Genomic DNA, 26,234 nt, shown 5'->3' with positions numbered 1-26,234 from the left:
CCTGAGCATTGTTTCTGACCATGTCCATCCCTTTATGGCCACCATGTACCCATCCTCTGATGGCTACTTCCAGCAGGATGATGCACCATGTCACAAAGCTCGAATCATTTCAAATTGGTTTCTTGAACATGACAATGAGTTCACTGTACTAAAATGGCCCCCACAGTCACCAGATCTCAACCCAATAGAGCATCTTTGGGATGTGGTGGAACGGGAGCTTCGTGCCCTGGATGTGCATCCCACAAATCTCCATCAACTGCAAGATGCTATCCTATCAATATGGGCCAACATTTCTAAAGAATGCTTTCAGCACCTTGTTGAATCAATGCCACGTAGAATTAAGGCAGTTCTGAAGGCGAAAGGGGGTCAAACACAGTATTAGTATGGTGTTCCTAATAATCCTTTAGGTGAGTGTAGGTTAATAGTTTTATATTGTATTGTAATTACTGATTCCATTATGTCATTTGCAAATATTAAACAAATTAATTATCTTAATTCATAATAAGCATAAAATATATATTTAAGTTTATTGCAAAAAAAATAAAATATATATACATTGAGATTGTAGCGAGGCTTAATTGATTATGTCATTCGCAATGCTTCATTTCAATGGATTGTCGCTGCTGAGCTCTTTTCCCGCAGATATTGTTGACTTTTGAATGACAAAATGCTTGTTATGTTCCTTATTTGTAAGTCGCTTTGAATATAAGCATCTGCTAAATGACTAAATGTACAGTAAATCTCTCTTCAGGATTATGGGTAGTGGAATTCTTCACCAGGAATTCAACTATTTAATGTAATTTTTGCTGCAATTATCTTCCCCTGATAAAAGCACACTTATTGGTGGATACCTCTTCAGAATTATGGGTATTGTATTTTGGATACAATAAAATTCAATTATTGAACACAATTTTTGCTACATTTTATTTCCATGGTAACAGGTGAATCCCTATTCAGCATTATGGTAGTGTAGTTCTTAAGTGAGAATTTGGCTATTAAACATTTAAAAGTTTAAACTAAATCCCACTCACATGACTCTGGCTTACTAAGTCACATATATCATCACTTAACAATCTCAAAGCTCTTGCTATGTCTGTCTTGAAAGCTTTATGCTTTATTGTTAAACATAAAATATTGTCTTAGTGGAGTAAACGATAGGGATATTTGCTACCACCGTGAAGTTGGCACCCCATCTAATTAAATAATCACCAAAACTATTCCATTTGTTTGTGCTGATTTGTGCCACAAAAATGTTTGTTTTTGCTGGTTTGGTGTTTGAGATATTAAGCATTCTTTTTGGGCTGTGTGACATCACTCTCCACCCCATCTCGGTCAAATCGATCCAACCCGGTCACATGGTCATTGAGTTTAATGGAATTAGAATATTACAAACATTTACACTACTATATATATTTGGTAACATATAGAATGTAAATTCCACAAACAGAGTTTTGTGTCATGAAAGGGATATTTTTAAGAAAATGATGTCATAATATCAAATGGTTAATTTGTTTAAATGATTTATAGGGCTAATAAAATTGTTATAAAAAAAAATTCTCTTTTTTTAAAATTCAGCTTTGTGCTAGGCAAAGAAAACCTACTCATGCATGTCTAGGTTGGTTGGGCTTGAAAATGTGATTTGCACGGATAGTTTAATGAGTATTGTCGCGAATGTCAAATATAAAATTTACTTTACCATGCTCACAAATACAGGGCATATGTGATTTGGATTTGAAATCCAAAATAAAACAATGACAGCAACAGTAAGAAACTTGCACCGAGCAAGCACAAATGAATGACAATGGTTTGGAGTGATTTGGACGACATGGGGTGGAAAGTGACGTCACAGCCCCGTATCTTATTTGTTATTTCTAAGGAATGGAAATAGATAAAGTGTTCATTTTAACGGCACAAACCGGCATAAATTGAGCACAAATGAATGACACTGGTTTGGAGTGATTTAGACAACATGGGGTGGACAATGATGTCACCACTCCCGAAAACATTTTTGCTATATAAAAGGATGGAAAATAGTTACAATGTTTGTTTTAACGGCACAAACCGATCACAAACGACCAGCACTGGGTTGGATCGATTTGAGCGAGATGGGGTGGAGAGTGACGTCACACAGCCCAAAAAGAATGCTTAATATCTCAAACACCAAACCAGCACAAACGTTAATTTTTTGCGGCACAAATCAGCACAAACACTGCACAAACGAATGGAATAGTTTTGGTGATTATTTAATTATATGGGGTGCCAACTTCACGGCGGTATATTGGGTTCCAGAGACCTACTCTTCCACTTTATTCAAACCCTTTATTTCAGCATTGCCACTTTATTCTCTCTAGCACCGTAGTCTTGTCTTTATCTGTCATTAGCATTCTCTCAGTGGCTATAATTATCTCCGACCCAACTTTTTCTCAAAAAGTCCCCGGGCACCTAGCTCTATGTCACAGACTTAATGCACCACATAATCTACCATTGAATAAATGCCATTTATGTTTAGTGTTGTAGTGTTTGGAGCTAGCTATGAGGGTCTGAGCTAGCACACAGGCTGACAGTTGAAAAAGAGTTAGGCAGGCGAAGAGAGAGTGTGAGGAGGCACTAATCACAGTTTGATGTTCTGTGTCTGCGCAGGACATGAACGACTTCTCACCAGTGTTCACTCGGACGCTTTACCGTGGAATGGTGGCACCCAACGCAATCAAGGAGACCGTAGTCACCACCGTGCATGCAGAGGACCTGGACCCACCGGTGAGTTGCCTTGATTCTCTGTGTGCAAGCATGTGTTTGTTCCTTTAACCTGCACATTTGAGAAAGCATTTTGAAGGAATAGTCCACCAAAAAAATGACATCTGTCACAGTTTACAGCTCCTTGTGTCATTCCAGACATACATGTGTTAATGTCTTATGCAAAACACAAAAGGTAAAAATGTTTTGAATTTTCTGGTGCATTCATGAGCACTATGACAGAAGCTCACAGTGGCTAGTGTGTTCATGCATCAACTTGTGTGCACATTACTATGCAAATTGACCAGTCCTTTAACATACGGGTGTAAAAGAAGGGAAGCGTGTGTCTGTTCAGACAGATTTTTTCTTCGGAGCCGAGTGGTTGTGTTTCAGCGAGCTGAGTAAAACCCACTGCTGCTCCATTCAACTCTAAAGAGCATACGCTGTTGGAAATGCGGCGCATTTCAGCGACTTTTCTCTTCTTCTGCACGCATGTGCAGACCACGTCCCTTAGCGATTCGACAGCCCTCTAAAAGAGTATATATTTCTCTAAAAGAGTAAACACATTGACGTTGAACATCTTTTTAAAGACGCGTCTTTTTCAAGATGCCCTTCCGAATTTGTGTCATTCCTTGATGCGGTCGTTACCTCTCCGCTTCTGACGGCCAAAGGCGCTGCCTCTCGTGTCTGGGCAGAGATCACACAGAGGCAGCGTTTGTGGACGGCTCATGTTCACTGCGAGAACATGACCATAGTAACGTTGTGGTCAAGGCTCTCCTTCCGAGGGAAAGCCACTCTGGGTCGGCGTGGCTGGCACTGGGGGTGATTTTGTTAATTTAACGGGAGCGGTTTTGGCAGGTAAATCCCCGCAAACCACCCTTTCCCCAGCGTGCTTGTTTGCCCCTGTCCGGTTCCAAGAAGAGACTGGCTTGCCTTACGGCCAGTCTGATGTCTTTCTCAGAGCCCCCAAGCTGGATGAGAGTTTCGCCGCTGCATCGGAGAGCGTCTTGGCGGACTCTGACTCTGAGGATTCAACTGAGCTAACGTCTACGGGTGTGCCGGCCCAGTCTAAGGCCGACAGCGACATGTCCACTATGCTTATCCGGGCCGTCGCGAGTGTCAGGTTGGACTGGAACTATCCGCCCCCCCTTAGCCCTCGCGGCTAGACGATTGGTTCCTGGGTTTGGGGCGCAGCCATGAACGTGGACCCTCCACCTTCACATGCCAACTGCACCACACATGTGCCTCAGGTTGGCAGGTGGTGACGGTGATTTTACAATCTCTGGGTTGAGCTGGTCTCGTCCCATGTTTTGACAGGTCCGAACACGTAGAATTCGGTAATACGGTGACAACAGCTGGCCGGGTGTATCGCTTGTGCATAGCGCCTTTCACCTCCCCTGAGGTGAAGAAGTGCGCTCTACTCCCTCAGTCAAGTCAACAAGTCACGGACACTGGGTGTCCTTCCTCTCTAGCCCTCTGGCTCCGAACTCAGTGGAGGAATTTTGCAGACAGACCCACCGCAGGCACTGACTTGCCGGCACTAGAATTGGTGCTGCACAGGTTCTGATTATTCCAAAACTCCTGTGATGTATTTTCTGCGGTGCTGTCCTTCTGTTGGCAGACCTGCATCTCGGTTGGGCAGAGCCCCCTCTGCCCCCTGGTTGCTGTGTTTGTAGAGCTTCTCCCCGTCGAGGCAGGACCTACCACCGCGCCACTTCCATGTGTGGCTGGTAAACACGTGACGTATTTGCCACATGTTAACCTCCCCTGTTGGGCAGGATGTGTTCTCCATGGGGTCTTTTCCCCCTGAAAGAATAGGATTGGAAAAGAGCACCTTCCCTGATGCGTGTCATAGCATTAGATGGCCCCAGCCACATCTAACACTCTATGGAGAGAAATCATAGAGAAAGATAAGGCAGCGGTAGGCGCGGCCTGCTTCCAGGCTAGTTATGTCGCTTCCCTCCTTCAGGGATGTGGGGAACTATATGATGTCTCTTTTGGGGCATTGGGGAAGGTTTCGTTAAGTCTGATGCACGTGCTATTTTCGCACGCAATGGCTTGCTTGCACCTGCATCAGCAGTCCACTTAACATGTTCAGTGTTGTGCTGTTTTTAAATAGGGACCCCTAGTGTCACTACATCAACACAACGCTGAGTGAGTGACAGAAGGGGAACATCTCGGTTACTGTCGTAACCTCCATTCCCTGATGGAGGGAACGAGATGTTGTGTGCCTCTTGCCACAACACTGTGGTGCTCAAAACCTCTCTGAACAGATGCACGCTTCCCTCCTTTTATACCCGTATGTCTGGGGGAGGGGAATGTAAATTCTGTTCACCAATGCTCATTGGCCTTTTCTCAAAGATAAGAGGTAACCGAGGCTCTCAAGAGAGACCCCTACATCGACACAACGTCTCGTTCCCTCCATCATGGAATGGAGGTTTCGACAGTAACTGAGATTATTTTTCCGACAACCCACCAACTGAATGCAGAAACATATAATGTATACTTATAATTGTTTTGCCATTGTATTGCCATTGCTGATTTGGCTCAATATCGCTTGCTTCAGCTTTTTGTGATTTTTGTTCTTTCTTCAGTTTTCCGCTGACAACCTGGCTATTATAGACAGACCCTTATATAAACCATATGCGATCAGTGTTCAAAGAATGAAACACGACTGCCCCCTGATCTTCTCTATTCTGCACTGCCTAATGCCATGTTTCCACATGCTTTTTTTACATTTTTTGTCATGCAATCTCAAAGGCCACATCTGTAGTGTAAGGAGCAAATCAATTTACCATCATATTTTACCATTTCAGCTGCTTTACAGTGAGTAGAAAACAACAGAGCAGTGCACAAAGATTAAAGTTATTTATAGTTATTTATAATTTATAGAAATTTGTGAATTGTTGGGTATGTTTGGATTAATTTGCATCACAACATTCTTATAATAATCCATACTCCATCCAAGTCTTTTAAAATCGGAGGTACAGCATCATAGCGAGTTATTGCCACATTAAGTTGGATAAATCCATTGTCTGGTTGCTTAACAATTGACAACAGAGTTGTAATAAATATGCAACAGTCAAAACTTTTGGAAGAATGTTAATATTATGATTTGCAAATGAGATTAATCCATCTGCAGAGCAGTACCACATTGATGGGTTTGTTTGAGATGGATTCTAAATTAACTATATCTAAGTTGTATATTTAATATATAATGTATTAGCATAAAACAAATATATTTATTTATGTTTATTTTATAATGACAGAATATCACAGAAATCAGCTGAACATCATTTGAAATAGTTTTTGTGAATATAGAAAAAGTGTGACCACTAATGCCAACATTATGAAGGATGGAATCATTTTTTCAATAAGTAAACATAAATGGAAGCAAGAACAAAAAAGAAATTGATGTGACCTGTGACCTTTTTATGTGACTTCAGCGAGCTGTGGCAGTTAACACACATTTGTATTGCTTTCCTGTTGTTTTGATACAGTTCAAGTGACCCATTTGAAAAAGTAAAACAAATGACATGAAGTATGCATGCCCAGTCATGTTAAGGTAATATGGAGGATAGATAAAACCAGAAGGAAAATAGTAATAGCTAATAATAATAATAATAATAATAATACCTAATACTAATTGTTCAAATTGCGAAACTCTGTCAAACCTTGTGCTGTTACTGGCTGTTTAGCACCTACAGCTCTACATATATTTCGAAGAATGCCAAGAGGGAAAAAAACAAGTATCTGTAGTTTATTTCTAACAAAGTCCCTGATTGTTTCATTATTGTCATTAAAAGTTTGTTCAGCACGGACTGAATGTTGTCAATCAGTCACAATGTGCCTGTAATTGGTGGTCACAAACTACATTAGACTCGACAGCAAAGGTTCAACATTTGAGAAGGTGCAGTTACTTATTTCACCATGTCCCCATGTTTCTTGAAGGGGCCCATTTCATTCTAAAGGTCAGGGAGGTGGAAAATGGTCATGAAAAAATTTCTTATAATTTGTGGTAATATTTGTAATAACAATGAATGAAATGGTCACTTAAATACTTAAATATTGAGTGAAAACCTATTATGTATAACAAAACTTCATTGGCCGGAATATGCAGCAGTAGCTATGTTTCCATCCAATTTGCGAATTTGATGTTAGCGAAAAAACCATAATATCGCAAAAACAATGTGCAAAAAAAGCCACATTTTCATTGTGTACAAAAGAACAAAATTGTCACTTCCAGAAAAAATGTAGCCACTGTGACCCTTTTATTAATGAAATACTCACGGTAAAGTAAGGTCACTGTAAAGAATTTGTCTTATGTCGGGGAGCGACAGGACAGCACATCACACTGTTCTGGGAGCACCATGTGTGTGCGTTCCTCCATCCTTATGACTTTACAGTGTGGATCTATTAGAAATGTTTCAAAAGTGTTAATACAAACCTGATTTTCTGAACAGTTCAAGTTTGTTTTGGACATATTTGCACTTGAAGCTCTTTGCAGTATTTTGATTTTCAGGACACCATTATGATTGGTCCACTAATTGGTCCTAATAGATTCAGTAGGAGTTTATTCGGTAAACGTGCTTCCGTCATAATATGCACATTTATTTTTATGAAGAAAAAAAATTTCCACCTCAAGGGAGCGTATACTTTTCATGCACATTTTGGAGATTTTATTCGCGTCTTGGTGTTTCCATCCAGCAGTTTGCATGCAGTATATAAATGTGCATACAAAATGTGTGGATTGAAACCCAGATAGTGTATACCAAACTTGCAAATAGGAAGAGTCTGGCAAGACAAGACTTGATTGCTTTTACAAAGTGTAACTAAAAGTAATCCTGAGTGTAGCATCAAGGTCTTTTTAGTTTAAAGTTGAGTCTCATTGACAATCTGTATTATTGATTGTTGGCTGAGTTGATGTTCAATAGCGAATATTTTAGGTGCGATGATGCATGACTTTAAAGTACTAAGAGCAATAAATCAAAGATAAGAGGAGAGCCAGAATATCAGCAAATAACTTAGAGCTATGTGTGTATATGTGTTCAACTGGAGAGGATTGAAGCAACTGAAGAAACTACACCAGCCCAGTCTTCAAAAATGTTATGTAATTACTGAAATCTAAGTGTTTGTTTGGTTTTTTTGTAATCTGATTTTACATGTTCAGTCTGCTATCACCCAACATATAATTTCACTTTTTTATTTCTTAAAAACATTTGTACCTATTTATTTAGATATCACATATTTATACATGATATTCATGTTGTGATTTCTTATTAACTGAGTCACGATGGCATTGGATCTAATGCTCAGACACCATAATGACATAGAATAGTGACCTCCTGCTGGGTCCCAGGATATTAAACTTTTCCGTAACCACTGTCACACACATTTCGAACATCTGCCACTAAAACAACCTTTCTTATCATCATCATAAATTTGTCTTCACTTTTTTTCTTTTACTCTTTCACATCTATCGGCCTCTCTATCTTTTCCCACCTGTCAATCTATCAACTGCATATGCTCATGGAGTTCCTATTGGTGTGAAAGGCACTCTGCAGATGTAGTGTCGTTATGCTTTCAAACTCTAGGAAAAGAGCAATTGTGCCTCTCCATTCAGCCCATAACTCAGCACACATGCCAGGGCTGGTGAGGGGCAGAGGAGGTCAGTGGCACCAGCTTCGAAAGGAAATTGCATTTTGTGTGTCTGTCATGCTAGCGCATCATCAGCTGCAGTATAAAGCATCACTGATATAACTTTCTGGTTTTGATTTCAATATGTCGCATCATACATTGCATAAACACACACACACATATTATATATATATATATATATATATATATATATATATATATATATATATATATATATATATTACACACACAAATACACACACACACACACTGGCGGCCAAAAGTTTGACATAATGTACAGATTTTGCTCTTATGGAAAGTAATTGGTACTTTTATTCGCCAAAGTGGCGTTCAACTGATCACAATGTCAGTCACATATAGTCAGGACATTAATAACGTGAAAGATTACTATTACAATTTGAACTATTTCAAAGAGTTAGTTCTCAAAGTGACAGCTTTGCAGATTCTTGGCATTTTAGCTGTCAGTTTGTCCAGATACTCAGGTGACATTTCACCCCACACTTCCTGTAGCACTTGCCAAGATGTGTCTTGTCAGGGACTTCTCACGCACCTTACAGTCTAGCTGATCCCACAAAAGCTCAATGGGGTTAAGATCAATAACACTCTTTTCCAATGATATGTTGTCCAATGTCTGTGTTGCTTTAGAAGAAGCGAATCCTCTGGTAAAATGAGCCCTGATTCCTGCTGGCGAAGCGCCTCATAGGCCAGGACAATAGCATCCCTCACCCAATGTAATATTGTCTGTTTTGTGGCGACCACCCGCTTATTACGGCCCCCATGGCAGATGAATAGATGCCCTGACTCACCACTGGTAGTGCGGTGGACGTAGGCCTGAAGAGCACACACAGGACACAGTCTGTGAAATATCTCCTGATCTGGCGTTATAAACGGCAGAGGACAGAAGGCTTCAAGAGTGACCAGATGTACGGTCGAAAAGGAACCTTTGGCAGGTAGTCAGGATGAGGATGCAATATTGCTTTCAGCATTCCTGGGGAAAAGTCAGGTCTACTTCTGCTTCGTAAAATCTTAGCTAGATTTGTTTTGTTCAATTTGTTTTTGTCTCTACCTCGGTGTGGAGTTTCCATTCTCCCATCGGTATTTTTTGTCTGGACAATAAGTCCGCTCCCACATTCAGGCATCCAGGGATATATACTGCTCCGAGTGACTGGAGCTTTCTGTGGGACAAAAGGAGAATCTGTCGTACCAGTCTTTTTAAATGCTATGACCGTAGACCTACTTGATGATTTATTTTAGAGACTGCCGCTGTGTTGTCCACTCGCACCAGGACATGGCAGCCTCTCAAATGCTGGAGGAAGTATTTCAAGGTCTCCCATTCCCCTTGATCTGGATGACCACTTAAGACCACTCCCCTGACCGACAGGGAGACTTCCGTCGTAAGCAATGTGCAATGACAAGACGCACCTAGAGTGGGACCCAAAGCGAGGAGCCGGGATCTGAACCACATAGAAAGGGTACGTAGCTTGCGGCACGTAACCCTTATCTGCCTTTGGGGATTGGCCCTTGGATGAAATCCCCTGGCTTTGAGCCATAACTGAAACGGTCTCAAATGCAGAAGGCCCATAGGAATCACAGAGGATGCAGATGCCATGAGACCTAACATCCGTTGATACTGAAGAACAGTAACATTTTTGCCTAGCCTGACTTTGCTCAGGGTATACTGAATGGTCTCGATTCTAGCGGGAGATAGCTGTGCCCGCATCATGATCGAATTCCATATGATCCCTAAATACGTCGTTCTCTGATGGGAGAGAATGCTTTTCTTGCCGTTGACTTTCAACACCGAAGCAACCAGGTGAGCTAAGACAATATTCCTGTACCGTAATGCTGGTTCTCGTGACTGCTAGAATCAGCCAGTCATCTATATAATTCAAAATGCGGATGCCCTGGTGTCGTAATGGAGCCAGTACTACATCCATGCACTTTGTGAATGTGCGAGGTGATAAGGCTAGGCCGAATGGAAGAACCGATATTGGAAAGCTTCGCCCCCGAAAGCGAACCTCAGAAACTTCCTGTGTTGTTGCGAAATGAAAATATTAAAATATGCGTCTATGAGATCGATCGTGACTAACCAATCGTGATGTTGTATTTGTGACACGACTGTTCTGACAGTTAACATCTTGAACTAGATTTCCTTGACCAAACGGTTCAAGCCTCGAAGACCTAAGATCGGATGCAATCCCTCATCCTTCTTTGGAACCAGGAAGTATCTGTTGTAGTAACCTGACTCTCTCCCTAGAAGGGGAACATGTTCTATGGCCCCTCTGACCAGAGGATATTGCAGCTCTTTTGACAGTAAATGTGTTCGTTCCGGTTCCACGGTAGTGGGAACCACGCCATTGAAAGGCGGAGGAAGACAAACTAATATAATTATTTAGCCTTTTTCTACTGTCTTTAGGACCCATGTAGAAAAACTCTGCGGCAGCTTTCAAGCTGCCAGATTCTCTGAAATGGGTTCCAATTTTGATACTTCCCGTTGAGGGAATGTCGGATGTTCCGCGTCCTGGGTGACAACAGGAAGCAACAGAACACCCAACATTTCTCTGGAAACCTCTAGCTTCCGAAACACCGAAGGTGGCGGGAATAGAGAGTTTTTGTGGGGGTGTTGGGAAGGTGCCGGCAGATGTTTTGCACACCGTTCCGAGGGGGAGCTACCCCCACAAGGCTGGGCGCAAGACCATCAGGACTTTCTCTTTTTTAGCTTTGGAGGCTGCTGAGGGTGGTGAGCAGATCCCCACTCTTTGAGAGTAGCCCGTGAGCGTCTCTTCTACCCGTGGCATCGTCTTAAACTCCCGAGCCTTAGCACCCATGATATTCGAATATGTCGACGTTGAGGGCACAAAGACACGGGAAGTATAAGGTGTCTTCCATGAACAAGTCAACTCATCAAGAGTTCATCAAAGTAGGGGAGAGACTGACTTTGAATTCCCTCTCCCTGTCCATCAGACAGAAATATATCGTCTAATTTAATTCTCTTGTCTGGCCACCGCACGAGTAACTACCTCGAGCAATTCCTCAACCGCTTTATTATTACACAAGGAATGCTCAGAGATCCGCGGTCCCAACAGATTTATCGTCCCTCTCATGAACTGAAGAGGCGCCAGGGCACGCTTCAAGATCACGCTAGGGACCGGCTGGATCAGGAAAGAGAGCGAGTGATAGGGACTCTCGTTCCTCAACCAGATCCATACGTGAGCCCCACGATGAAATGGTGGGGGCTGGCTCTTGGAAATAAGCGAGGCGAGCGCACAGTATTTTAACTGTGAGAAGCTCACAATGCTCACACCCGCCTCACTCCAACGCAAGAGCAGCGTGCTCTTGCCCCAAACAAACAAAACAAAACTGGTGTTTGTCTGATTCAGCCATACCATAAATACAGGGAAAAGCACACCATTTGTTTTGGTTTTCACTCATTTTCTTTGTCTTTCACACTTAAGTGATAGAAAAAGAAGAAAAGAGGAGGAAAAGATTGCGAACACTGCAAAATGAATTAACTCCTATCAGAGGAAAATATAGAATTTGAAAGGCTTGAGAAGCACAACACATCACAGAGTGGTCTGAAGACAAAAGACCTGATGATGCACATCTATTTAAAGCCCTGGAACTGGCGCATTCTGATGATGTCACCAACAGAGGCTATAAATTCTAGTCAGTTTTATTGACGTGTTGCACACATATTCACAGCTGGTCACTCCTAAAAGACGTCCCCAAAGCGCTGAATCAAGCACAGCATTAAGTGCAGCTTTTGATAAGGGAACTGCCGCTCACTGTATGTTTTTGTTTTTGACACCATTGTGTGTGAAAATCCCAGGACATCAGCAGTTACAGAAATACTCAAACCAGTCCGTCTGGCAACAACAATCATGCCACGCTCAAAATCACTTAGATCACATTTTTTCCCCATTCTGAGGGTTCATGTGAACATTAATTGAAGCTTCTGACCCTTATCTGCATGATTTATGCACTGCAATGCTGCCACATGATTGGCTGATTAGAAAATCGCATGGATGATTTTTGGTGGTAGATGGGCTGGTTTTAGTATTTCTGTAACTGCTGATCTCCTGGGATTTTTACACACAACAGTCTCTAGAATGTATTTGATGAGAGAGATCAACAGAGAATGGCCAGATTGGTTCGAACTGACAAACTCAATGGTAACTCCGATAACCACTCAAAAAAAATAAGGGGGAGACCTACACAATATTAGCCAGGTGGTTTTAATGTTGTGTATGATTGATCAGACACAACATTGAAACCACCTACCTAATACCGTGAAGGTCCCACTCGTGCCACCAAAACGGCTCTGACCCGTCGAGGTGTGGACTCCACAAGACCTCTGAAGGTGTCCTGTGGTATCTGCCACCAAGAGTGTGCAGCTGATCCTTTAAGTCCAGTAAGTGTTGAGGTGGGGCTTTTATGGATCAGACTTGTCCAGCACATCCCATAGATGCTCAATCATATAGAGATTGAGAGGCCAAGTCAACATCTTGAACACTTTGTCATGTTCCTCAAACCATTCCTGAACAATTTTTGCAGTTTGTCAGGGCGCATTATCCTGCTTAAAGAGGCAACTGCATCAGGGAATACCATTGCCATGAAGGAGTGTACGTGGTCTGCAACAATCTTAAGGTAGGTTGTACGTGTCAAAGTAACATCCACATGACTGTCAGGACCCAATGTTTCCCAGAACAACATTACCTAGTGCATCACATTGCCTCCGATGGTCTGCCTTCTTCCCATAGTTCATCCTGCTGCCATCTCTTCCCCAGGTAAACAATGCACATGCACTCGGCTGTCCACATGATCTAAAAGAAAATGTGATTCATCAGACCAGGCCACCTTCTTCCATTGCTCCATGGACTAGTTCTGATGCTCACATGCCCATGTAGGCACTTTCTGCGGGGGACAGGGGTCAGCATGGGCACTCAGAACGGTCTGCGACTACGTAGCCCCATACGCAGCAAGTTGCGATGCATTGTGTGTTCTGGAAACTTTCTATCATGGCCAGCATCAATTTTTTCAGCAATTTGTGCTACAGTAGCTCTTTACCCTTGACAGGTGCCACTGTAATGATATAATCAATGTTATTCACTTCACCTGTCATGGTTTTAATGTTGTGGATGATCAGTGTATGTGTGTATATATACATAGAGTTGAAGTCAGAAGTTTACATACACTTAGGTTGTAGTCATTAAAACACATTTTTTAACCACTCCATAGATTTAATATTAGCAATCTGTAGTTTTGGCAAGTCATTTAGGACATCTACTTTGTGCATGACACGAGTCAATTTCAACAATTGTTTACAGAGATATTGTTTCACTTTTAATTGACTATATCACAATTTCAGTGGGTCAGAAGTTTACATACACTAAGTTAACTGTGCCTTTAAGCAGATTGGAAAATTCCAGAATGTGATGTCATGCCTTTAGACAATTAGTCATTTAGCTTCTGATAGGAAGTTTACTGAATTGGAGGTGTACCTGTAGATGTATTTTAAGATCTACCTTCAAACTCAGTTCCTCTTTTCTTGACATCATTGGAAAATTGTGGACCTCCAAAAGTCTGGTTCATCCTTGGGAGCAATTTTGAAATGCCTGAAGGTGGCAAGTTCATCTGTACAAACAATAGTACGCAAGTATAAACATCATCGGACCATGTAGCAATCATACCTCTCAAGGAGGAGACACATTCTGTCTCCTAGAGATGAACGTAGTTTGGTGTGAAAAGTGCAAATCAATCCCAGAACAACAGCAAAAAACCTTGTGAAGAGGCTGGAGGAAACTGGTAGACAAGCATCTATATCCACAGTAAAATGAGTCCTACATTGACATAACCTGAAAGGCTGCTCAGAAAGAAAGAAGTCACTGCTCCAAAACCACCATTAAAAGGCCAGATTACAGTTTGCAAGTGCACATGGGGACAAAGGTCTTACTTTTGGAGAAATGTCCTCTGGTCAAATGAAACAAAAATGTAACTGTTTGGCCATAATGACCATCGTTATGTTTGGAGGAAAAAGGATTAGTCTTGCAAGCCAAAGAACAACATCCTTGAAGCATGGGGGTGGCAGCATCATGTTGTGGGGGTGCTTTGCTGGTGCACTGCAAAAAGATGGCATCATGAGGAAGGAAATTTATGTGGATATATTGAAGCAACATCTAAAGACATAAGCCAGGAAATTAAAGCTTGGTTGCAAATGGGTCTTCCAAATGACCTCATGAATTCCTCCAAAGTTGTGGCAAAATGGCTTTAGGACAACAAAGTTAAGGTATTTTAGTGGCCGTAACAAAGCCCTGACCTCAATCCGAGGTTGTGGGCAGAACTGAAAAAGCATGTGCTAGCAAGGAGGCCTACAAACCTGACACAGTTACACCAGTTCTGTCTGGAGGAATGGGCTACAATTCTAGTAACTTACAGTGAAAAGCTTGTGGAAGGCTACCCAAAATGTTTGACCCAAGTTAAACAATTTTAAGGCAATGATACCAAATACTAACAAAGTGTATGTAAACAATGGGAATGTGATTCTCTCTACAATTATTCTGACATTTCACATTCTTACAATAAAGCAGTGATCTTAACTGACCTAAGACAGGGAATGTTTTCTAAAATTAAATGTCAGGAATTGTAAAAAACTGAGTTTAAATGTATTTGGCTAAGGTGTTTTTAAACTTCTGACTTCAACTGTATATATATATAGCTGATACATTGACGTGGAACTTAATGTAGGGTTGTCACCAAAAACTTTAGTAGTCGATACCACGCAGGGTTTGCTCAACTCCTGATTTTATCCAAAGTAGTTGCCAGCCTGGTCTCCTAGAATAGTCTTGCTTTAGTTAAATGTTTGCTAAATCATTTTTATGTGGCTTGTTCTTTGTATCCCGGCAGTTTCTTTGTAAATATGCTCTTTGTAAATAGGCACTTTCAGAACAATGACTTGTATTCCCTTTATCACAAATCATGATTAAATTGGCAGATTATTATAAAGACTTGTTTGTTTTTCAGTCAATGTTATTTTATGACATCTAAACTTTACTACAGTGCATAACTTGTAAGGCTGTACATTTTAAGGTTTGCATTGACCAAATGCATGACTAACTAAGCTTGCACATGTGTGATCTAATTGTGCAGTCGCTCAACTGATTGAGCATTGCAATTTGCACATTGCAACAGAAGTCATGTGATCCTCAGCTAGTTTAAAGTAGTGGCAGAACTTTAACGAATCAAATGGTCAGTGCAACCCTTATACCAATGACACTTATTTCACGATTATCTATACAACTTTTGATACTGCAGCAAAATCAAATATACTAATGAACACGTTTTATGTGTAAAAACTTATATAACAAGTTAAAGCAAAGACATGTAGCCATCAAGTTTCTTTTTTAAATTTTATTTGGAATGCCCATTCCCAACGCGCTCTAAGTTATTGTGGTGGCGTAGTAACTCGCTTCAATCAGGGTGTCGCAGGACGAATCTCAGTTGCCTCCGTGTCTGAGACCGTCAACCCATGCATCTTATCACATGGCTTGTTGAGCGCGTTACTGCGGAGACATATCCCGTGTAGAGGCTTCATGCTACTCTCTGCGGCATCCACACACAACTCATCACGCTTACCTCATGTGACTCTACACTCCCTAGCAACTGTGCCAATTTGGTTGCTTAGGAGACCTGGCTGGAGTCACTCAGCATGCCCTGAATTCGAACTTGCGAACTCCAGGGTGGTAAGCAATCAAGTTTTTATGCAGTGCTACAGTTTTTCAGGGAGTCATGTCCAACAGAAGTATCCAAGTAAAGAGTTAAAAAAAAAACAAAAACAAAAACAACAATAATAATACAAAGACAATCAAGTGTTAAATTAAATTACCAGCACAGTCTCCACAGCATGTTTATTTGAGTCAATGCATTAATATTAATTTGCTGCTGTCTGAGTTTGACGGCGAATCTGGCCTGTAATTAAAATGAGATCAAAGGGCGATTTTGTGTAGAGATATCTCATCGGTCCAATATCCTGTTCTGCATGACTGTACATTAAACATCAAATATATTCTGATTGGCTGTAATTGTGTCATGTTGCACAGCATCTTTGCTTTCAATGTGGACAGCCAAATTGGAAAGTTATTGCGTTGCATTTTTACTTTGTGAAAATTGAAGTTAGTAGCATAAAAATTTGCGTTTAGATACTGAAGACTTAACGAAAACATAGGAGTGATTTGAACAAATAGTTATATATGAATACTGTTTCAGTTTTGGCATTTAATCAACATTCCAGGACTCTTCTAAGTTGAATGGTCATAATTTACTCACTTTCATATCGTTTCAAACCCATAATACTTTTCTTTCTTTCTTTCTTTCTTTTCTGTAGAACACAAAAGTAGAAATTTTAATGAAAATCTTAGTCCTTCAAATACAATGCTTTTGGATAGTGCCTCTCTTTAAAGCTTAAAAAGTACACAAAAGTATCATAAATTAGCATGAACTATTCATTTAAGTGAATTCTCTGGTACAGTTTAGTTTGTTCACAGCATTCACATGAGCAAACTAAATGTGTGAAAGTGTCACTTTATCTGTCTTTGAAATTGAGGTTTACTTATCCTCTTCAATGTATCAGATCATGCAGAAAGCTGTTATCAGTCATGGGAGATGTAACATTTTGTTGCACACAGTGGTTGTTGAATTCCACCTACTGTATATCTTTTGAGGCATGGAGTACATCTAGCCACTTGACAATCTCTCACTGCCTGCCATAAATTACATTTCAATGGGTCAATTTTAACAGGAAAGCACTACTGAAGAAAACAAGGCTCCACACACGTAATGCATTTTTTGATATTTTTAGAATGGTCTTCTGACATGCTGCTTCAAAGCAGTCTTTTTAAGTAATTATTCAGGAAGCTGTAACTTCTACTACCTTAAGTTTCAATCAAAGAAGTAACTAGAGAGCACAAAGTTCATTTAATGTGCTGCTTTAAATTATGATTTTGATATTTTTACTGGAAAACAAGAAAACAATACTGATTGATAAAGTGATTTGGTGTAGTGTTCTAGTATATTATGCAGTAAAAGAAAAAGTCTGCAATAAAGTTTCTAATATTTTGAATTAGAAAGTGTCCATTTTCCTCATTACATTGTGTTGTTGTTTTCTCTAATACAAGGCTTACTTATGATTACGCACTATGATTGCTGAAATTTTTCGAAGTGGCATATCTTAATGAGGGCATGGTAATCACAGTCTACTGGGCTTTTAGTATCAAGAGTTCAATTACCATTCTAATTTATCATCTTGCCTAATAATGTTTTCAACGCAATACTCAATTAACAAAATCCTATAAACAGCTTGTGCGGTAATCATTTACTGAAGTGGGATGGAACAATGCATCCCGTAGTGAAAGACTTTTGCCCTATTAATGTGACTGATTTGTTTTGTGGATCATTTGAATTCCGCTCCCCTTCTTGTGCCTCAGTGTACATTTACTCCTCCTACTGAATTGTGCATGTTCCCAATATGTTCTGTATGTATTTGTCACTTTTGTGATGGTGCACGTGCAGTTCTTTGTGTGTATTTGCACTCATGGGACCAGGTGCAAGTATATTTGTGTGCCTCATGTCCCAGAGGTTTTTTGTAGCAGATGGTGATTTAATGAAATATTAAATAGTGCAATATGTGTGCCAGTGATGTAATTTATTGAAAAGAGGTAGAATATGTTAAATAATATAAATTAAATATTGAATAAGAAGGAATTGATGGATTTAATATTGCACATGGTTGTATTGACCAAAGGAAAGTATTTGGGGGCAGTTTTAAATGTTCATGAGGTGGATGGCCTGAGGGAAAAAACTGTTCCTGTGCATGGCTGTTCGGGTGCCCAGTGCTCTGTAGTGCCGGCCAGAGGGCAACAGTTTGATGAGGAAGTGTGCTGGGTGAATGGGGTCAAGAGTGATTTTAACAGCCCTTTTCGTCACTCTGGATGTGTACAGTTCTAGTAGGGTGGGTAGGGGACTACTAATAATCCTCTCAGCAGTTTGAAATATCCTTTGAATTCTTCTGATGTATGACTTGGTTGCTGAAACAAACCAGACAGTTATAGAAGAGCAAAGGACAGACTCAATGACTGCTGAGTAGAACTATTTTAGCAGCGCCTGTGGCAGGTTGAACTTCCTCAACTGGCAAAGGAAGTACAACCTCTGCTGGGCCTTTTTCAAAAAGAGTCAATGTGGGTGTCCCACTTCAGGTCCAGTGAGATGATAGTGCCAAGGAACCTGAATGACTCCACTGCTGGCACAGTGCTGTTCAGATTGGTGAATGGGGATAATGCTGGAATGTTCCTCCTATAGTCCACTATCATCTCCACTGTATTAAGCATGTTCAGCTCCAGGTTGTTTTGACAGCACCAGGCAGCCAGCTGTTCAACCTCCCTTCTGTATGCAGACTCATCATCATCTTGGATGAGACCGATGACTGTAGAGTTGTCTGTGAACTTCAGGAGCTTAACAGAGGGGTTCCTTGTTAGTGCAGTCATTTGTGTAGAGGGAGAAGAGTAGTGGAGAGAGCACACATCCCTGGGGGGCACCAGTGCTGATTGCACATGTGCTGGAGGTGAATATCCCCATTCTCACTAGCTGCTGCCTTTCTATCAGAAAGTCGGTGATCCACTGACAGATAGAGCCATGAAGAGAGAGCTGGGTTAATTTAGTCCATAGGAGAGTGAGGTTGATGTTGTAAAGCCAAACTGAAGTCAACTAATAGAACCCTAGCATAAGTCCCTGGTCTGTCTAGATGTTGAAGTATGTAATGCAACCCATATTGACTGCATCATCCACAGACCGGTTTGCTCTATAAGCAAATTGAAGGGGATCCAGAAAGGGTTCAGTGATGTCCTTCAGGTGGGCCAACACCAGTCATTATGTAATTTGATCTTGGGTTTCTTTGAAACGGGGATGATTGTGGAGAATTTGAAACAGCAGGGAACTTCACACTGCTCCAGTGATCTGCAAAAGATCTGTGGGAAGATGGGTGCCAGATGGTCAGCACAGGAATTTAGACAAGTGGGTGAAACCCCATCTGGGCCCTGTGCTTTTCTTGTTTTCTGTTTCCAGAAGACCCGCCACACCTCATCTTCACAGATCTTAAGTGCACGTTGAGTAGCAGGAGAGGGGAGGAGGGTGGTGGCAGGAGGAGTAAATGTTTGTGAGTGGGTGACTGGGCTTTTCAGATCTACAGTAAAACACATTCAGGTAATTAACCAGTTGTTGATTCCTTAAAGTGCTGGGGGATGGTGTCTTGTAGTTGTTAAAGTCGTTAAGGCATATCCACACTGATGCAGGGTCATTAGCTGAAAATATATATATATATATATATATATATATTTTTTTCAACTTTTCAGAATAACTTATTTTAGCCACTCTAATTGTATATTGTGTGTATACTGTGCAGGGAGAAAACAAAGAGCTTCATACTAGGTCAAATAAGAGCACATTGTATGTAATACTGTATCATATACCACATTCCAAAGGTGTTCTATTGGATTCAGATCTGATGACTGGGAAGGCAACTGGAGAACAGTGACAGTCATGTTCATGAAACCAGTTTGAGATGACTTTTGCTCTGTGACATGGCACATTATCATGCTGGATGTAGCCATTAGAAGATGGATAAATTGTGGCCATGAAGGGATGCACATGGTTAGCAACAATACTCATAATATGCTGTGGAGTTCAAGCAATGATTGATTGGTATAAAAAGGCCCAAAGTGTGCCAAGAAAACATTTCTCACACCATTACACCACCACCACAAGCCTGGATTGTTGACACAAGGCAAGTTTGGTCCATGGATTTATGCTGTTGTTGTCAAATTCTGACCCTACCATCTGTGTGCATCAGCAGAAATTGAGATTCATCAGACCTGGCTACGTTTTTCCAGTGTTTAACTGTACAGTTTTGGTAAGCCTGTGCCCACTGCAGCCTCAGATTTCTGTTCTTGGCTGACAGAAGTGGAACCTGACGTTGTCTTCTACTGTTGTAGCCCATCTGCCTCATGGTTTGACATGTTGAGCATTCTGAGATGCAATTCTGCTCACTACAATTGTACAAAGTGGTTATTTCAGTTACTGTAGTCTTTTTGTCAGCCCAAACTACTCTGGCCTCTCTCATCAACAAGGTGTTTCCGTTTGCATAACTGCCTCTCACTTGATTTTATTTTACTTTTTTTGGCACCATTCCGAGTAAACTAGAGGCTGTTGTGCATGAAAATCCCAGGAGATCAGAAGTTACAGGAGTACTCAAACCAGCCCATCTGACACTAAAAATCATCTGAGAATATTATCTGAAGCTCCTGACCAGTATCTGCATGATTTATGCATTCCACTGCTGCCACATGATTGGCTGATTAGATAATCATATGAATAAGTAGGTATATATATATATATATATATATATTATACAGTGTAGAGCTCTGGAACAAAATTAAGAGACCACTGCAAAATTTACTATTTATAGGTATGTGTTTGAGTAAAATATACATTCTTGTTTCATTCTATAAAGTACTGATAATATTTCGCCAAAATTCCAAATAAAAATATTGTTATTTAGAGCATGTATTTGCTGAAAATGACAACTGGTCAAAATAACAAAAAAGATGCATTGTTTTCAGACCTCAAATAATGCAAAGAAACAAAAGTTCATATTCATTTTGAAACAACAAAAACTAATGCTTTAACTTAGGAAGAGTTCAGAAATCAATATTTGGTGGAGTAACCCTGATTTTCAATCACAGCTTTCATGTGTCATTAGAGGCATTCTCTCTACCAGTCTTTCACATTACTGTTGAGTGACTTTATTTTTTAGATTAGATTCAACTTTATTGTCATTGTGCACCGTACAAGTAAAGAGCCAATGAAATGCAGTTAACATCCAACTAGAAGTGCAAATATGAATATATTATCAAAATAAATGCAGGTTAAGTGCAGTTGCGAATGATGTAGATACTGTATATATACTGTAGAATAGTGGAGATGAACATTGTAGTGCAGAGACATGGTAAGGTATGAGGTATAAAGTGGCTCAGAAGTGAAATGTACAAAAATGTGCCAAACCCAGAAGTCGACCGTGAACGGACCAAGAGCCTGGTGTGGCCAGCCGTGGCATCTTTGGAGCCATCATTATCCTGTTCCATCATATGAGAAGCAGATAAGAACACACGTAAACCTACCCGGGTAGTGAGAAGAACATACTTAAAGAAACACACACACACCAAGAACTTTCATGGACTCTAAAGGAAGCAACTTTAATTTAAGTTTGGAAAAATCTCACAAAGTAACACTTTTGTTTTGAGTTATTTATTTTGGGTCCCTGTATTGTGCGCCTGTTCACTCAGAAAGCCGGCTTAGGTAGGCAGGGAATGTAAATAATTGTTTTATAATTTTGTACAATATATTTCTCAAACTTACCTGTTTTGTGTTGTCTGTTCTCTGCTGACCGTTTACTACTTCAGGCTCCGTAGTCGTACCTAGAGTTTCTGATATTGGCCCAGTTTTACTTCATAGCTAATCAGATTAGTTATCAGTTACACTTACCTACAATCACGGGTTACACTATACATAGTAAGTAACATATAGGATACTATACATATATATATATATATATATATATATATATATATATATATATATATATATATATATATATATATAAACAATTAAATATACTGTATGCAGATATAAAGTTATTTACAGTATACATAATACTCTGTGCAAGTGGCAAGAGTTATGTAGTATTAAGAAATGGTAAGAATGTGAAAGGGGGCTGCCTGCTGAGCCCCCTCCCCTTCAGCATTCTTACCATTTCCTAAGGGAAAAAGCTGTTCCTGAGTCTGGTAGTGTGACAGCAGTGACTCCTGTAGCTCCTTTTTGATGGAAGAGGGTTAAAGAGTCCATAATTGGGATGAGTGATGTCTTTGATTATATTTATACTGTGCGGTTGTCATACCACACTGTGATGCATTTTTTTAGTATGCTCTCAATGGTACAGTGATAGAAGTTCATCAGGACTTGAGGGTCTTTCCTAAGACTCTTTAGGAAGCAGAGATGCTTCTATGGCTTCTTGATCAGAGAGGAGGTGTTGAGTGCCCAAGAGAGATCCTCTGAGATATGGACACCTGGAAACTTGAAGCTGGACACACGCTCCACGTCGCCCCCCGTAGATAGGGGTGTGTGTGTGTGTGTGTTTTTTTTATTTTGGTCCATCGGTTGTCCAAAATAAGGTCCTTGGTCTTCTGGGTGTACAATATAACAATTACAATGTCTTGTTTCATACTAGCCCATGTAAAATATTATCCATTCTGTTTGAGTATATTTAGCCAAAAACCGCATCGTTCATGGCGGTCTCCCATTCAATCCAATGGGGAGTTCTGCAGAGCTTGTCAGAGCGAGCAACCATAACTAAGAGGGGCGGAGCTTAGCAAAGGGTCAATTGGTTAATTTTGAGTGAGCACATTTTTTTTAAGCTAATTTGACAGCTTATTAATTGCCTACCTGTTGATACATGGCATTTCCTCCTTAAGCTGATATTTTGCAGATATTCAAGGAGAAATCATCATCGTAACCCCATCCAAAGTAGTGCAATTACTGTAAATTACTTTCATCTTGTATATGCCCTTTACATATTCTCTTGGCAAATTAAATACACATTTCAACCATTTGTAAAAATGTTTTACAAATCCAGCAAGAAATCATTCTATTTTTGAAGGATTGTTACCTACTGGCAGATAATGTCTTTTTTTTCTAAACAGGAGTCGTTATTAATGATATCTCCTCAGCCCGCTGGTTTGTTTTGCTGTCTATCAATACGGTTCTGGCATTGCTCTCCTCTCCCCTATTCTCAGTGCATCTGTCAGCTGGCTCTTCACATTGACATCTAATATCTCGTCCTGCCCATCAGTGTGTTTTATTCATTAGCCAACATCACCAGCACTGAAGCAAATCAGAATCAAACCTGGTCAATTTCCTCGCCTTGCCTTTCTTAATACATATCACCATGTTGAAAAAAAGACTTTTTCTTGGCACGGGGCAATCACATCTGCAATTATTTATTCTCTTCAAACTGAAAATTCATAAAATATTAAAGCAAAGTGAAGGGAGTAAAAAAAGTGTCACGAATGAATTTTGCATTAATATAGTGCTTTTCTGACACTATACTCAAAGCACTTTACAGAGTGAACAGGTCACTCTCCTCAATTTCCAGTAGTGTGCAGCATCCACCTGGATGATGTGACTGCAGCCATAGTGCACCAGTATTCTCACCACACACCAGCTGTTGGTGGAGAGGAGAAAGTACAGTAATGGAGCCAATTCATGGATGGGGATTATTAGGAGTTCATGATGGATAAGGGCCAATGTGGCCAGGATGCTGGGGTACAACCCTACTCTTTACAAGAAGTGCCCTGGGAATTTTAATCACCACTGAGAGTTAGGACCTCAGTTTAACATCTCATCCGAAAGACAGTGCCTTTTTACAGTATTGTGTCCCCATTACTAGATGGGGGTGTTAGAACCCACACAGGCCGCAGGGTGAGCACCCCCTGCTGGCCTCACTAAAACCTCTTCCAGCAGCAACCTTAGTTTTCCCAGCAGGTCTCCCATCCAGGTACTGACCAGGCTCAACCCTGCCTAGCTTCAGAGGGTAACCAGTCTAGAGCTACAGGGTGATATGGCTGCTCTTATGGAAATGAGAGTGTTGTTAATTAGACTCCTCAGGATTCAGCAAGAGCGGCAAGGAAATGCAAATTGATGATCTGCCAGTATGATAAAAACACAGTGTGGCCTAACTCCTTGCTTTAGTACACCCCATGACCCTAATCCTCTCTCTGCACCCTGACATCAGCTCTCATATGCACACTCATGACTTTTGAAACTCAAAGCAGGGGGCGGAACTTTAGAAAAAGAAAGTAAAATGAGGCAAATTGTGACTGTCCAATTCATTTAAATCCTTTTAAGAGTGCTTTACCATTACTAGAACTTCCGGCAGACTTGGACACTGAATATGACATGCTCCCTCTTTTCAAAACAATGCCCTCTAAAGATAAAGTTGTATCTAGGCCTATCATGTTTACATATTTCCACTTGTAGAATAATATCCGCAGACCCTAATTGTGTATGTTGTACTGTCAAGCTTAAAACTGAATCCAAAAGTGTCCTTAAAGTTGTCCCTGTGACTCAATGCGTTATATTGAATGTTTTCTGAAGGCAAATGAAGGAAACAACTTGAAATGTTCATTAGAACTGATTACAGATAAGAAAAACTCATACCTTTGTCCTTAATTCATATGGCTCCAGGTTTTAAAGAGGCCCTATTATGTTTTTGTGGATTTTACTTTTCCATTAGTGTGGAATATAGAAGTTTTTGCATGTAAAAGGTCTGCAAAGTACAAAATCCACACCAAAGGCAGTTACTCTCTCCCACAGAAAACACTGCTCCTGAACTGCCAGTTTGTAGTCTAGCCATTTCTTCTGTGCCATACACTGGCGGCCAACATTTTGGAATAATGTACAGATTTTTCTGTTTCAGAAGGAAAGTGGTACTTTAATTCACCAAAGTAGCATTCAACTGAGCACAAAGCACAGTCAGGACATTACGGATGTAAAAAAGAGCACCATCACTATTTGAAAGATATCTAGACAGGCTCCATCACTCCAAAACCTTAACCTTGAGTAATCATGCTAAATTGCTAAAATCACTTGCCATTATATCAAACACAGTTGAAAGCTAATTGGTTCGTGAAATGAAGCTTAACATTGTCTTTGTGTTTGTTTTTAGTTGCCACAGTCTTACCAATAGCCTGGCATGTCTTAAGGTCAATATTAGTTAAGAAATTGCAAAAAAAGAAACGGCTTTCAAGAAACTCATCAGTCAATCGTTGTTATGAGGAATGAAGGCTATACAATGCTTGAAACTGACTAAAAAATAAACACAAAGGTGTACACTACAGTCTTCAAAGACAAAGGACGACTGGCTCTAACAAGGACAGAAAGAGATGTGGAAGGCCAGAGGTACAACTAAACAAGAGGATAAGTACATCAGAGTCTCTAGTTTGAGAAATCAATGCCTCACATGTCCTCAGCTGACAGCTTCATTGAATTCTACCCGCTCAACACCAGTTTCATGTACAACAGTAAAGAGACTTTTGAAACAGAAAAACTAAAATAAATGGTTAGATTGGGCAAAGAAACACAGACATTGGACAACAGATAATTGGAAAAGAGTGTTATGGATCTTAAACCCATTGAGCTTTTGTGAGATCAGCTAGACTGTAAGGTACATGAAAAGTGCCCAACATGACAGCCACATCTTTGGCAAGTGCTACAGGAAGTATCTGGACAAACTGACAGCTAGAATGCCAAGGATCGGCAAAGCTACAATTGCTGCACGTGGAGGAATTTTTGATGAGAACTCTTTGAAGTAATTTATTTTTATTTTTTTCAAATTGTAATTGTAATTTTTCATGAGCAAAATCTGTACATTATTCAAAATGTTTGTCTACCATTGTAGCTATGTCACTGCGTAATACATTTGCATAATGCCCTCCTAAGGGCTACTTCGGTTATGGTAAGGGGTGTTACATTTCTGATACACTCTCTTAAGCGTTTGACCAATCACAACAGACTGGGCCAGCTAACCAATCAGAGCAGACTGGGCTTTTCGGAAAGGGGAGCTTTAAAGAGACAGGAGCTAAAACAGAGTGCTTCAGACAGAGGGTGAAAAGAGGTGTGGCAGCAATGTACAGTATGAGAAAAATAATGAATTTTTTCAACATTAAAGCAAGTAAATGCTTTAA

General features: G+C 40.4%; 1 protein-coding gene across 1 annotated transcript in view; it reads left to right on the top strand.

Annotated features, from left to right (window-relative positions):
* The window catches only part of pcdh15b (protocadherin-related 15b), a 314,409-nt gene that overhangs the window by 156,585 nt on the left and 131,590 nt on the right, over positions 1-26,234 (top strand). Inside the window, exon 20 of the mRNA XM_052112379.1 lies at positions 2,641-2,757. Coding sequence (XP_051968339.1) covers positions 2,641-2,757 — 117 coding nt within the window. The remainder of the gene's footprint in view (positions 1-2,640; positions 2,758-26,234) is intronic.

The sequence above is a fragment of the Xyrauchen texanus genome, chromosome 40 (assembly GCF_025860055.1).
Source record: "Xyrauchen texanus isolate HMW12.3.18 chromosome 40, RBS_HiC_50CHRs, whole genome shotgun sequence".
NCBI classification, from domain to species: Eukaryota; Metazoa; Chordata; class Actinopteri; order Cypriniformes; family Catostomidae; genus Xyrauchen; species Xyrauchen texanus.
The sequence above is the reverse complement of the archived record's forward strand: the minus strand, read 5'-3'. Positions and strand labels throughout refer to the sequence as shown.